The sequence below is a fragment of the Thunnus thynnus genome, chromosome 19, assembly GCF_963924715.1.
Source record: "Thunnus thynnus chromosome 19, fThuThy2.1, whole genome shotgun sequence".
Taxonomy (NCBI): Eukaryota; Metazoa; Chordata; class Actinopteri; order Scombriformes; family Scombridae; genus Thunnus; species Thunnus thynnus.
The window spans coordinates 15699991-15714106 of record NC_089535.1 but is presented as its reverse complement, the minus strand read 5'-3'; the positions used below and the strand labels follow the sequence as shown (position 1 = coordinate 15714106).

General features: G+C 39.6%; 1 protein-coding gene across 2 annotated transcripts; it reads right to left on the bottom strand.

Annotated features, from left to right (window-relative positions):
• Window positions 1-47: 47 nt before the first annotated feature.
• On the bottom strand, window positions 48-13010 carry sgsm1b (small G protein signaling modulator 1b). Of its 2 annotated transcripts, XM_067575161.1 has the most exons (25): window positions 12841-13010; window positions 12696-12739; window positions 10560-10635; window positions 9604-9766; window positions 9256-9408; window positions 8936-9003; window positions 8657-8799; window positions 8417-8548; window positions 8136-8260; window positions 7985-8052; window positions 7738-7901; window positions 7446-7575; window positions 6857-6983; window positions 6712-6776; window positions 6449-6594; window positions 6238-6366; window positions 5972-6145; window positions 5743-5811; window positions 3840-5108; window positions 3632-3756; window positions 3438-3520; window positions 3238-3347; window positions 3055-3151; window positions 2777-2944; window positions 48-2438 (listed from the first exon to the last, which is right to left on the bottom strand). In XM_067575161.1, exons 1-25 carry the CDS (start codon window positions 12845-12847, stop codon window positions 2350-2352), a joined length of 3924 nt encoding a protein of 1307 aa, XP_067431262.1. In that variant the 5' UTR covers window positions 12848-13010; the 3' UTR covers window positions 48-2349. The 2 variants fall into 2 exon arrangements, with proteins under 2 accessions (XP_067431262.1, XP_067431261.1); XM_067575160.1 differs by lacking the exon at window positions 12841-13010 and having other exon boundaries at window positions 12696-12758.
• Window positions 13011-14116: the final 1106 nt, after the last annotated feature.

Sequence of the window (14116 nt, the reverse complement as noted above, 5' to 3'; positions counted from 1 at the left end):
ATGCAAAATATAATAATTTAATACACAATAAATTAATTATACCAGGTGACAATTTGAGAAGACAGAAAAAAATAAAAATATATTTATTTCCAATGGCATTTTTTTTAAATCTTTCGATTAATAATTATCAGATAAAGCCCATATACAGACATTGTATTGCATTTAATAAATATGTACTACCTTAATTTTTTTGTACAATAGGTCTTGAGCACATTGTTTACAGTAAATCTGACAACGAACACAGCAATGCACAAACAGCAATACTCCGGCATGTTTTAGAAGACCATATGGAGACATGTTAGCAGTGATATCAAAAACTGGAATTTTAGCCACAGTGAACCAAACATGGGTGTGTCTTGGCTGTTTTGTAACTGACTGGCACCAATAAAACCTTTTCTGACTTAGTTGATATTGAGCCATGTAGATAGTTTTGTTTTTATCTACTGAGATTTTGAGATATTAATTGCTGAAATTTTTGCAATTTCATTGGAATTAGTTGATACAATCCCCAAAAATCCAAATTTAAACTGTTCATCATGAAACATCAATGTTTCCAGGGCATGGTTACTGTTTTAAGTTGTATTTTTCAGCCCTTAAAGGACAATTGAAATTCCACTCACCTCCAGTGTATTTGGTTAATGGCAGGAGATTCAGTGGTGTTTATCTCAAAACCTACGCACATAAAGCAAAAAATATCTTCATGGGTACAAACCACTGACTAGCTACCACTGAACTGACCCTTAAAATGTAATAAGTTGATATTCAAGGCAGAATCCATATTTTCATATGGATTTCCATATTTTAAGTCAGCACTGTAATAGTGAGGGGTTACTGATGTAAGCCCTTCAGGGTGGAGGCTGCTTCCTGGGTGCACACCAGTTCTACAGAAAACAAAATGTAACGAGGAAGTGTAATGTAATGAGGAAGATGTAGATTGAGAAATGGAAGAGCCATAGGGTTAAGTGGTTAACAAGCAGAGCTCCTTATCAACAGATATGAACATGTGGATCTTGAGGTAATAGTGAAGAGAAATGCAATCACTCCTTGAACAATTACTTTAAGACTTGTCGCCAAAAGTTTACACATAGAAACAATTAACTAGAGCGTGTTTATGACAAGGCACCCAAGATCGGCAGAGCAAGACAGAGGCAGAAATCTATGAAACTGATCTTGAGGTGAAAGTGTGAGAAGTGCAGAGTGCAAAGGAAGCATGCTGCCTTCACTGCACGCCCCTTTGAGTTCACCACCAGCTCGAAGTGAACCATCACAATGCTGCAAGGAAACAGCATCTGTTTTTGTCTTGAAAGTCATGAGGACAACAGCTGAATTCCTCAGCTTGAGCAGCACTGAGTTATTTAAGGGAAGAAAAATGTACAGGATGTATGTATTAAGCATTTGAACAATGAGTTGATTCCAGAAACAGGAATCTACTAACCATTCAGTCACTGGTGTGCACAAAAACAAAGGAAATTATGAAATTAAGCTGCCCAAATGACATCTTAATCCATACATAGAGATAGGAGGAGCACACAGTATGAGAACTTGGTCGGGCATCAGAGGGAATGGTGATACTGGATATGCAAACTATGTGCAATCATGCTGGACTGCACGGAATTGACGAGGTTTGGTCTTGATTTCCTGCAAGCTTGTATGCATCAGAGGCAGATGCAGGAAAAGGGCCATCAAGCCTCAGAGAGGCCATAAGCGGCCCTCAAAATGGCTAATTGACAAGCAAACCAGTGACCACACATGCTACTTGGACACAACCCAGCACTGACCAACCCCTGATTGGTTAGTAGTACCTTGGATATTTACAAAACCAAATCATCTAGTACAGCCAGGTGCTATATCTGAAAATATATTTAAGTGTATCTAATGATGTTCAACCATGATAGCTACAACTCCAGCAAAAATAATAATAATACTGAAAATATATTCAAGTGTATCACAAGTATGGCAAGTATAACTAAACAAAATCAACCATGTAGAATAACAATACAGTGAAGAATTTGGTTGCTGTATCCCTGAAAAAATAGCAAAATTTAAGGCAAAATAAATAACATCCTGAAGCAGTTTCAACAAGGGTACATTCACTAGGTGAACAATAACACTTTGAAAATAAATTGACTGGCAATAATTGCATCTCCTGAATATAGACAGGAGCAACTGGAAAGAAGTTGTTATACAACTATCTTAGAATAATCTTTTCAGCACTTACCAATTACTGCTTTTCATGAACACTGATTCCTTTTCTCTTTTATACATGACTATTAAATATGTGGCTGTGTCAGTATCTTTGAAACAATTTAGCACAAAGAACCAATGGTAGACACACAGCAGGATACTGGATCACTTGTTCTCTATGAGTGTCTGCACTTTGTGCACCAAGTCTCGAGCCATCATCAGGACCTGCGGGACGTTGTGCCGCTCTGCCATTTCTGAGAAGAGAATTTGTAAACCACTGTGACTTATATGAGGTCAACTGCTGAGTAATACTGACAACATTTAATTGTTTTTTCTTCATACTGGGTTGATTAAGCTCTATTAACAAGAACACTTCTTTTAAATGTGCCATTAAAGCAATTTTTGTTCCTATTTTGAAATGATCCTACATTATCATAGCTGAAATGTCATCTTAACCAACTGGTTAACTTTGCTTTAACTGTTAAGCAGTATAGTACATTAGTCTGGTGTAACTATGACTAAGCTATGGTAAACAGCAATTGTTTCTCAACAGTTTCCACAATATTGCAGCATTTGTATTTCATAACCTTACCATTGAAGAACTTGATGATGTCTGTGAAGTCCATGTTATTTTCTAGGATGATGTCCCTGTACATCTCCACAAGTGCCAACGCTATGAAGAGCACAAAGTGCTCAGAGGAGGTGTACTTGGCTGCCCAGATAGTTTCCCAAACGGAGAACACGTCATCATACACCATCTCTGAAAACAGTAATAAATCAGATTACTATCAGTATCATGTCATGTAAAATGCAAAGTTCATTACAATGGTCAGTTCAAGCAAATATTATGATGCCTGTATTTCCCATCACCTCTTTTGAAGTCCAGTAGAAACCAGCGATAACAGAAGTAGAAGTGGGTATAGTCTCCATTCTGCTGCATCAGTTCAAACAGCTCAGAGTCCAGGATCTAGTTAGTGTAAAAACAAAGTTTCATCATTACACCACAGCTTACATGTGTATGCATGCATGTGTGTGCATATAAGATGTACATACCTGGATAAGAGAACGCATATTGGCAAAGTGAGAGTCCATGGCACCTCCATGAGGAAAGTTCTGGTTCATTCTCTTCATCAGTTCAGTGAAGCAGCTAAATGCCATGACCTCTGGGAAGCACACACACAAGTTAGCCATTTATGCGCATTTAGGCAAAGCTGACATTAATACAATTTGCACTTAAAGCAAGTTTCACTGACCATCATCTAGAATAACCAGAAGGGGAGCCAGCAGATCACACATGCCCTGGACGTAACCCGTGTCCAGATGTTGCCACACGTAACTACAAAGGCAATCAGATCTTAACCGTTGTGTTTAATTTAAGCTTTTGGGTTGAGCCAAATCTCACAAATATTTCCTACAAAAAATAGTGTGATACATCAAACAAGTTTACCTGCACATGATGTTACGCAGCTTCTCCAAGTTCTCAGGAGTGAAGTACCAATATGTTCTGTCACAACGTCTGACATCTTTGTCAATGCGATGTAAGTTGATCAAGTACATGTCCAGTGTTTCTTGCTACCAAAACAATAGTGGATTCTGTTAGTATATGTTTATGATTAAAAGAAGAAACATGTCTGTTTATCATGTGTAAAGCTTACAGAATAGGTTTGCTCATCTGAGGATTCGTCATGTTTGGAGTCTCCTCCGACCTCTGCGGACTCTGCTGCAGTGAGCACATTCTCCATCTCTGGCTCCTCTTCAGAAAGGCCCAGGTCTGTGCCCTCAGGACTGGTGTTACAAGCTGTGTCCAGATGGTGATCGAGGACAAGATCCTCAGATCCCATTTTGTCTCTCTGTGCCAGCAAGACAGGGGGTGCAGCAAGGCCTGCCAAAGGCCTGGCCTTAATATCCTCAGAGGTCAAACATGTTATCCCTGCAGGAATGTCCTCCATTTCCAAGGCAGAAGGAGAGTCATCTGAGTCTGCCGTGTCTGGAGACTGCCTAGAGTGGGACGCTAATGAAAGGCTCCCTCTCGATGCTGACTGAAGAGCATTCAGTACTTGTCTGACAGGTGAATTTGATCCAGGTTTCTCAAATGGAATTTCTGCAGCTTTGTCTTTTTTGGTTTCAGCCAAGTCAGAAACTGTTACTTCAGCATCCTTTCTTTCTGACCCTGTGGTACAGGCCTTGATTATTTCTGACGGGATTCTTTCAGATGTTGTTTCTGTTTTCTCAGAAGTCTCTGGCTTTTTTTCAATGGGCGGATTAGTATCTTTTTCTGCTGTGAGCAGACAAAATGACTCTACTTCATGATCTTTGTTCTTGTGCGCTTGAAAAGTCAAGGTCTGCCCGAGTGGAGGTGCTTGGAAATACTCGTTATGAATCTCTGTTTCTAGCTTAAGAACATTAGTATTCTCTGGAGCGGATCTCAAGTTCATATTTGTGTCTACTGCTTTTGAAACTTCAGATTGCTCATTTGTTGTTGTATCCTTTTCTACTACTTCAGGTTTTTCTTCAGCTTCAGATATCTCTTGTGACTTTCTGATTCCAGAGTCCTCAACCGCATCGCTTTCTGAGACTGTCTCCATCCTCTCTGTCTCTAAAACTTTGTCCTTGGCTACCAAGTCAAGTGCATCCTCCCCCGCTGGCTGTGATCCAGTTGTACTTTGCTCATTTAAGACTTCTGATGCTTCTGCTGATTGCTGAGAGGTTGTAGAGCCAACAGCTGATTCAGTTACAGGAGGGCTGCTGGCTGAACCTGTAGGTAGGTTTGAAAGACTTGGGGAGGAGGGGTCGCAGGAGGGAAGCTGTGGAGAGTCTGCGGTGTCTTTTGGGATGTCCTTCACTGGACTACTGTGTTGTATCTCTCCTTCTTCAGGTCTGGGCTCAGTCTCACTCTGATCCACTGCCTCAACCGATGCAAACACCTGGTAAACAAAGGAAAATGATGAAAATGCAAATTTGTGACATTTATTTAATGAAACAGCTGAATGTTGAAGAATCACACCAGTGGCTTTGTATGTGTTAGCCCATTAACCACAAATTAAAAACATTTTACATCACTGCCAACAATTTTCAAGCAGCCTTTTATTTCATTTATATATGAAAGTTTAGTCACATTTATTTTTTCCATCAAGTTATATCAGTGGTAATGCAAATACAACTGACAGCTAGCTGCAATCAAGTAAGGTTTTTGATCCAAGAAACAACCAAACTTTTTACAATGTTCATGTTTGCTTATGATTTATCTTTCCTGTTTCACTGACTGTTTTCATAGAAAACTATGAATTGTCAGATATAGGCATGTCCTGTAAGGCACCATCAGATTTTTGGCAATATTATAAAAAAAACCATTTACTATGACTAGCAAGTTAATTTTAATAGCATCTTAAAATGAATGGAACCCAATGGCTGCCAAAAGGTAGGAAATCAACATAAAACGCTTAATACATCATTGTAAATTACACATAAGTTGTAATAATAGGGCTAAAACTTACAAAAACACTGGTATGGTTACTAGCAGTTATTGTTGTTTTGATGTTCATGCTCATGAGAAACTACCTGAGTGCTACTGCTGGAATCACTTTGTGAGTTGGTATTCTGATGATCTGAACTGCTACTTATAGACGACTGGAGTGGAAAAAAGCATCACACAAACAACAGAAAAACAGAACTGTCAGTTGCTTAGACATTTGCTCATAATACTACAAACAGTTCCCTTTCATGTTTTGTATGTTGTGGTAATAGTTACATAACGCTGCATATTTGCATGCTTAAAAAGCAAACTTGCATCTGTACTGATGGTGGAGTCCCGCTGAACTGGTCCTCTTTCCACACTGGCTCCGGACGAACATCTGGCGAGGGCCTCAGCGTGTTTCTCTCTCTCCCTCTGACGGACAATGGCCTCACAACCCTGCCACTCCTTCATAGTCTGCTCATACATGGTGCGCATCTGCTCATCAATCTGAAACAGAAAACTTTTGTAAACAAAGAGTAACATACCCCAGCTTGTGCGCAAGTATCTTACACACTGAGTCTGACAGCATGTAGAAATACCTCCAGCCTGGATTTCTCCGTCATGTTGAACTGGTAGTGTCCCAACAGGAATGGCCAGACCTCTTTGCGCAGTGAAGGAGCCACACCGCCAAAATACACAAGCCTGTGTATCTCTTGTTCCTCATAGGCCTGAACGAGAGATTTTTTTTTTTAATTTAACAACTCACTCTGAAATTATGTCACAGTTTAAGTGTTTAGGGATTAATCTTACAGAGCTGTCCTTGAGGAACCTGCCCCAGACCTCCACAGAGAGGCCTCCGCGAGCGTCACAGGGCACATCAGGATCAACGATAATGGTATTGACCAGAGCAGAAAGGTGGGTACGAACTGTGGACAGATGACGGCAGTATGCAAGCCCTGGAGAGGAAAGATAATAGTTCTCATTATTCACTGTGGGACTACTGTAACAAATAATTTATATAGAAGAATAAAATTATTCCCAAGTTAAAGTCAAACACAGTTGTTTGTACTCACATCCATAGAAAGCACGGGAGATTATCTGGTACTTCATGGTGTCACAAAGGAGCTTTAAGGGAGCCCTGATGGAAAAGGAGAATGTCAGACTTCAGGCGACTGGATTAATCTGAATATAGATGTGAAGCCTGTCCCTAGGAAATACCTTTCTTGATTACAGCCATTAGGAAGAGAGCCATCAGATGAGCCATTCTGAGAGCAGGAAGAGCACGAGGACTTTCTGGGGGTCGGTTGCCACATGTTCATGCCCTGGTCCATCAGCTCTAGAGCCACTAAACAGCACAATACATCTTATCATTACTGCTGTTACTATTATCACCATAAGCAAGTAAATCCAACAGAAATTCCAAAAGATTTGAACATAAAAGTGCATTTCTGCAAATAATAATAATTAAAAAAACATGGAAAAAACAAACCAAGTCAGAGGATGGAGATGGAGATGGACATGTGGCAGACAAATGACTGTATGTCCATGCAAAGTCTCCTTACTGTCGACAGGACTATCATATAAAATGGACACAGGCACTAAATAGGCAGGAAAAAGATAGGACATACGGCTGACATAAATAATTAGAAAGATGTATACTGAACAATACCCAAGGAAAACAGATAGATCTAAGTTGTCTAATTTGTAAATACATATTAAGGGAGTTGCTTAATAGCCGATATAATCTCTGATGATTCTTTATTAGATGAACTCAAGGAGGCACAACAGGAAGATTGAAGACACTCACTGAACTCCATCTGATTGCCAGGAAAGAGGATCCGAAACACATAATCGGTTGCTTCATCATCTTCTTTATCTGATACAGAGTCACATGAGCCATGTGGACTCCTCTTTCGCAATTTGGGGAAAACCTTTCCCTGTGAATGAAAACACAATGCAGATCTCTATGCTGCTCTAAATAGTGTATAAAGAAGACTTGTTACAACAGATCATAGTTGCTTGTAAATGTAGCATTATTGGGTCAATTATTGAAGATAGAAGGCCAACGAAGTATTTTATTATCCTCAATTCATGCCGACCTTTCCTCTCTGATTCCAGAGTGGTGGGTCCAGCTGCCCATGGGGTAGCAGGCCGGTCTCCAGGCAGGTCAGAAACTGCAGCAGGTGGCCTCCTTTGGGGAAATGTAGAGGAGGTCTCTGGATCCCGTCCTGGCTCACCAACACTACTGTCCCACCACTGTTCACTGGAGAGATTAACACAATGGAAACATTGAAATGAGCAGCTAATTCTGTAACAGAAAAAAAAAAAGAAGGGGAATTTCCGTACCTTGCTGATGACAGTGGAGATACACAATCTCATCCAAACGAATAGTCATAGCATAGTCCCAATAAACGCTGAAAGAAACACGAGAAAATATTGAGTCAACTGCATTAAGACAAGATTTTGTTCTTATTAGATTGGGTTCTATCAATCAAACCTTTTCTCAGAATCGAGCTCCCCCACATTGCCATTCATCAGCTGGTTGGGAGTCCATTTCAGTGTCATGAGATCTGCAGTTTGATGTAGGGAGAGGTAGCCTGGGATGGCCTCCATGTCATCTCTCTGCAGACACAAGTAAAGGCTTAGAAATTGCAACATATTTTATTGCAATACCAGTCAAATCAGTTTATATGAATCATTTAACAGATACAGTTTTGCAGAATGTATGTTATTTTTGTGTAAAAAAAGTAAGATATACTGAAAAAGAAAAACACATACCGGCTGCACCAGAACATTATTTTTTCCAAATAGAAGTGTGGCTCTGGAGTTTTGGTGGAGTGATTCAACATAGTCCCTCACCCACATGAGAGGGCGATCATCCATGCTACCACTGGACTGTCTCTTCTGGATCTGATACAGATTGACATTACATTAAAAAAAGGTTAGACACCTGATATTCCATATAATAGTGTATAGTTGGTTAAAAAAGTAAGGCAATTAATTCCTTGACTGTCTAACCAGGGCGGGTCGTCGGGAGGGAGAATCCTGCCGACAGTGGCCACTGTGGATGCGATGCCGTTGTACGAGCTCATCAGCAGACGGGTCTGTCCAGAAATGGTCTGCAGTCTTGACTTTGGTGTACTCCAAAGCACAAGGGCCAACTGTGAAATAAGGTTAATTAGTTTTAAGTAATGCAAATATTTTCAATTAAAACCCTGATTACATAAATTGAAAGTTAGTGAAGTAAATGCTTTAGCTGTTATAGTGTTAGTACAGGTTAGGGAGGTTTATTAATACCCAACAGAGATGCAAGAATTGGTCCATCCACAGGATCCATGAGCATGGCTTCTTTCTCATAGAATGTACTGCAGAAAACAATATAAACACAAAAAATATTTAATTGTAGGAAATTTTGTTGCACTTGCATCAATGATTTCACATACAGTGTGTGCAACATGAGAAAACACAGGGAAAATGTTTTGCATAAATTCAAAAAGGTTGTAGCTGAGATGCACAGAAACAGGAATAGAAACAGACAGCTTGAGGTTTTGAGTGGAGGAGAAAATCTTCTGCAGATTAAGATTTATAAAAATATTAAAGAATATCTATAATAGTACCTGCTGTTCTCCACCAAATACAGGACAATCTTATCCAGGAGCTTCTCTATTAGTGCAGTTCGGATCCACAGGTGTTTCAGTGCCTGAGGAGGGAGGTTGGCCAACTTGGATTGCCGACTGCGATCGTTACTCAGTGAAGAATTGTTCTGCTTGCTGAAAAACAGAAAAGAAACCTGACAAATGAGATGTTTGTATATGTTGTTAGAATGGAACAGAGATATATGACAGGTCAAGGCATTATAGCACATAAAAGTAGACCACATACAGGAAAGACATGCAATTAAGAGAAAGAATGCACAAAAGGATTCCACATTGCATGCCTCTCACAAGCAGAAGTTCACATTTCACCTGTTTTCGATGAGCTGTTCCAGCTCCTGGACCTTGTGGCAGAGTTCTTCAGCAGGTGAAAAGCTTTTCGCCACCTTCATGAAGAGTGCTGCCACCTTGTTAGTACACAGCAGGCCTGCGATACGACGCTTCAGTCCATGAAGCACACAGGCCTCCACTACAGCTACACACAAACACACAGAGTATTAGTTGATATTTGATGTTTTTTGCTTCCTTGAGATGAATTGCTTTTATCTGCTCTTGAGTTTTGTTTTTATCGCATGAGCACAAAATAATTTCCTCTTTGCGAGAGCCTCGAGGCGTAACGTTTTTGTAATTACGAAAAAAAAACAGGTGAAAGGAAAGCACAGGTGGCACTAGTAGAAATAGACTGAAATCTGCCCAACACTGTCTACCGTTGCTAGGATATGAGGGATGTGAATCACACACGCCTCACTCCTGGTTAGTATCAACACTTCTGAGGGGTGTTAGCCTACATGACTAATACCATTATGAAAATAAATTGTTAGGATTTACACTGCTTGAACAGACAGTAAAGGACAATTTTGCAATGTGAGGATACAGAGAGAGAACTTGTAGGAGGTGACAGGGCTTGACTCAAAGTGATGTCACTGTGTGTGCACTGTACATGTACATGTGGTTACAACTAATACTATGACTATTTAATGAAGTATGTCCGGTGCTAAATTAGATACAAAAGGCGGAACTATTTGGGGCAAAAAATGGGCTACTGAAACACACTTTCTCTCTTCTTTACTTTCTCTAGTCTCTCCTTCTTGCATACTCCATTCTTCAGTTAATGTTAAACATTAAAGCTGACAGAAAAGGCCTTGAGGTGCCCAGTTTAGCATGTAACCTACATTTTGGAACAACCTGTCCAAGAAAGCTCATGAGCATTTGACCAGATGGCTCAGTGTACAACGCAATCCAAATGTGTTCAGTGAAAAAACATTTACCACAGAAGGATATGATGTGGCTGCTGTCTGCGTGCACAAATTTCCTCGTTACTGCCTCCTCCATAATTTGTTTCACCTGCGAGAGAGAGGTACATGGTGAGACAAGACTCAATCTGTCTGACACAGTTACATAAGGTGACTAAGAATTGAAAACAAAAAAAGGGAAACACATTACAAGAGACAATGATGATGTATAAACGCGTTTATTTGAATCACTGGTTGATTTCTGCTTTCATCTCCTCTATTAAGAATAGACATAATGTAAAGCATATTATGTAAACATTTATACTACAAACAGAACAATGTGCTAGGATCCCAGAACCAGTATTCTCCATAAAGCTGCACCTACTACCTATGACCTTGAGTTCAAAATCTCTTTCCTGACCCATCAGTGTTTTCATAGACAAGGACACCTGAAAAAAAGGCCAAACAACCTGACCTCAACTTGATTTCTTGAGCTTCCATGCTCCAAGTTTGTAACACAGGCTTTCCAAGCCAAACCTAAGATAACCTTGATTTTTTTGTATTGTCAGGGTTGTTTTTCTCAGACTTGACAAAGCTCCTCCACAGCCATAGAAGACACATGCTCCCCATGACGAGTACACTGATTTTGTAAGATCCATGGAGTGCCTCTTTAAGTTAATGTCCAGATGGAGTTGCTCATTTTATAAAATTCTTTTTTGTTTTTTTTGTCATGGTTTTTAGTTGAAATATGCAGCTAAATTACAACAAAGTTGACATTTTACCGAAATAGATATTGCTCACTGGATCAGTTTTACTCCTCAGCAAATGTAGCTGTGAACGGTATCATTCTGGATAAGAAAGGTTGCGTTGTACAATATGTTTATGACTGCTGATAAGCAAGACAACTGTGTGAAAACTGACTGAATTTGATATGAGATTCTGTGCTTTCTGTCTACAGAATGAGAGAATAGTAACAGTGCTGTTGTAAAATAAGATGAGAATCCATTGCCTTATTTAAATAATATTGCAATTCTGTTGTATGTTGCTAAAATGTGTCCACAACCCAAAGATCCCTGTTCACAATTTAGGTCTGGTACATTACCATTAGTGTAGCTGTTGCATTGGAAACTTACTTGAATGTATGTTAATCAAGCTCATTTGAGAAATACTACAGGCTCATGGTGCACAGAATGGTGGTAAGATATCTGACTTGAAAGCCCTCTTACAGTGTAATTCCTGGCATGAATAGATTATAGATACAGATAGATTATTTCATTTCATGTCATATATACTGACTTTTTAATTTACTGTATAAGCCCCTCCTTGCTGCAGGATCTGGTCCCAGGAGTCGGAGATGTTTGAGAGGCAATGACTCACAGGTGAGGGGGAGCACGGACATGAGAAGCCTGGAAGTACCCGGCTTTCTGAGCAATGAATAAAACATCTTGTTTTCTTTCCCTGGGGAGTCATGGAGACACTGTGCAGTTTGGAAGCGTCTGTGGTACGCTCTCTTTCTATTTCTATGTAGATCATATCTAAGAAAACATGCAGCTTGAACTGCACTTTTTGCATTTAATGGGAGCTAGAGTGCACACTAAAATACCAATAAAAACAAATGCCAAGGTCACAGCTTTAAGTTTTGAACCATCGAGATGATGGTGTTTTTGAGGGAAGGCTTATAGCTTCATCATGATATCTACAGAGAGAGGGTGAGATTCTCTCAGGATATGAAAAATACAGGGTTTGCACGCATTGAAAAGAATGAATCTGTGCATTGACTATATGTGTATATAGGCTAGTGCTTCCCCCAGCATCAGCATCATCATCACCACCACCACCACCACCATCATCAGTATCATTATCGTCATCATCAGCATCAGCATCACCATCATCATCATCTTAAGCCAGTAGCAGTCAAAAACAGATTCAATACAATTTTACTGGCAGACTAGTTGCATCCATTCTTATTATTGTTATCATACGAGTGTTCAATTAAATCATAAACAGGCCTCTTGCGTAGTCGTGGTGGCTGAAAACACGATGGACGACGTCCACACACACACACACACACACACACACACACATACACACACACACACACACTGTCTAAGCTTACAGCGTCAGTAAACATACACTGAAACCGCCACAAGGCAGAAATAAAACACAACCAACCTCTTTTTTCACATTGCGCAGCAATTTCTGACGCGTCTCGGCCTCTGTCACAAGAGAAAACATAATGAATAAGCCGCTCATGAGCTGTGTCGGTAATTAATGATGATGAGGCTCACGACAGTAGGAATAATAACGGCGGTCGTACCTCCCATCTCTCCTGCAGGGTGTACAGCAGCTGACACGCACAGTTTTTTTTTGCAGAATGTCTGGACAGCAATGTAGACAACACTGCTTAAAAAAAAGGCAGAGAGGCACCGAGATGTACGATGTGTTCTTAGCGACTAAATCAAACCTATCTGCTACCTCTCCGAGAACCAACACCCCTTTAAAGTCACAGTAACCTATACATTATCAACGTCAACACCTACACCCTCCCCAAGGAAAAACATGCCTCTGAATCACAATATATGCAAGGACTTAAAAATAGGCTATTGTGTCTCATAAAAAAAAGTTTCTTCAGAAGTCACATTTTATATAAAATATTCAGAGCCTGATTTTTTCCCCCACAGGTGCCACATTCTGTATATGATAATTCGAGTTAATGAGCCCCAGGTCACACTAGGCCTCATTAAATTAGGTAACAGTAATTAAAAAGTGCAGGGAATAACAGGAACACTTCAGTATAATGCATATAGCCTACAACCACCCCACAACAGGCTATATACAGTATAATGCTGTCCTCGCCATTAATATTCAATTGTTAAACTATAACTCATGGTATTACTTCAATTTTTTAATGATTTGCTTGCAATCATGTTTTTTTTTCTTTAATTTCAGCACTATGTAGTATATAGTACTTATGTTGTTGTGCATATCATGTAGAAGTGTAAGCCATTTTATGTCTTACCCTTTATTCTTGCATTGTTAACCTTGTACAACTTGCTTTGGTAATACTACTTATTTCAAATTATGTCAGTAAAGAAATTTAGCATTGACATATTGAGGCTATAGCGTGTAGTGTTGTTGCATTGAACTGCATTAAAGTGTGTCCTTGTTATATTGTTGACACTCTGCGATACATTTTTAGATCACATGCTATATGTAATTTGAGTCATTACTGCAATATTAGGTCAAAAACAGTTGGATAAGAAGCAAAGGAGTATTTATTATACTGATTCTAGCAGCAACATGAAATTAAAAGGGAATGTAGATATATTCATGGGCTGCAGACACCAGACAAACTCATTTCCTCATCCCACTCATATTATATGAATGAATTAACAGACCACAGGACACACAGTCTAAGTCAGCTGGGAAATGATAGGCTAGTGTGTGTAAAAGGTTTACAGACGTTATGTATAGGTCTACACACTTTGCCTCTCTAACAACAGCAAGGCTGGTCCAGAGATAAAGAGCTGGGAGAAAAATCTCTGATTCAAACTAATATTTCTCAATGATTGCTGGACACGTAGCAATCTTGT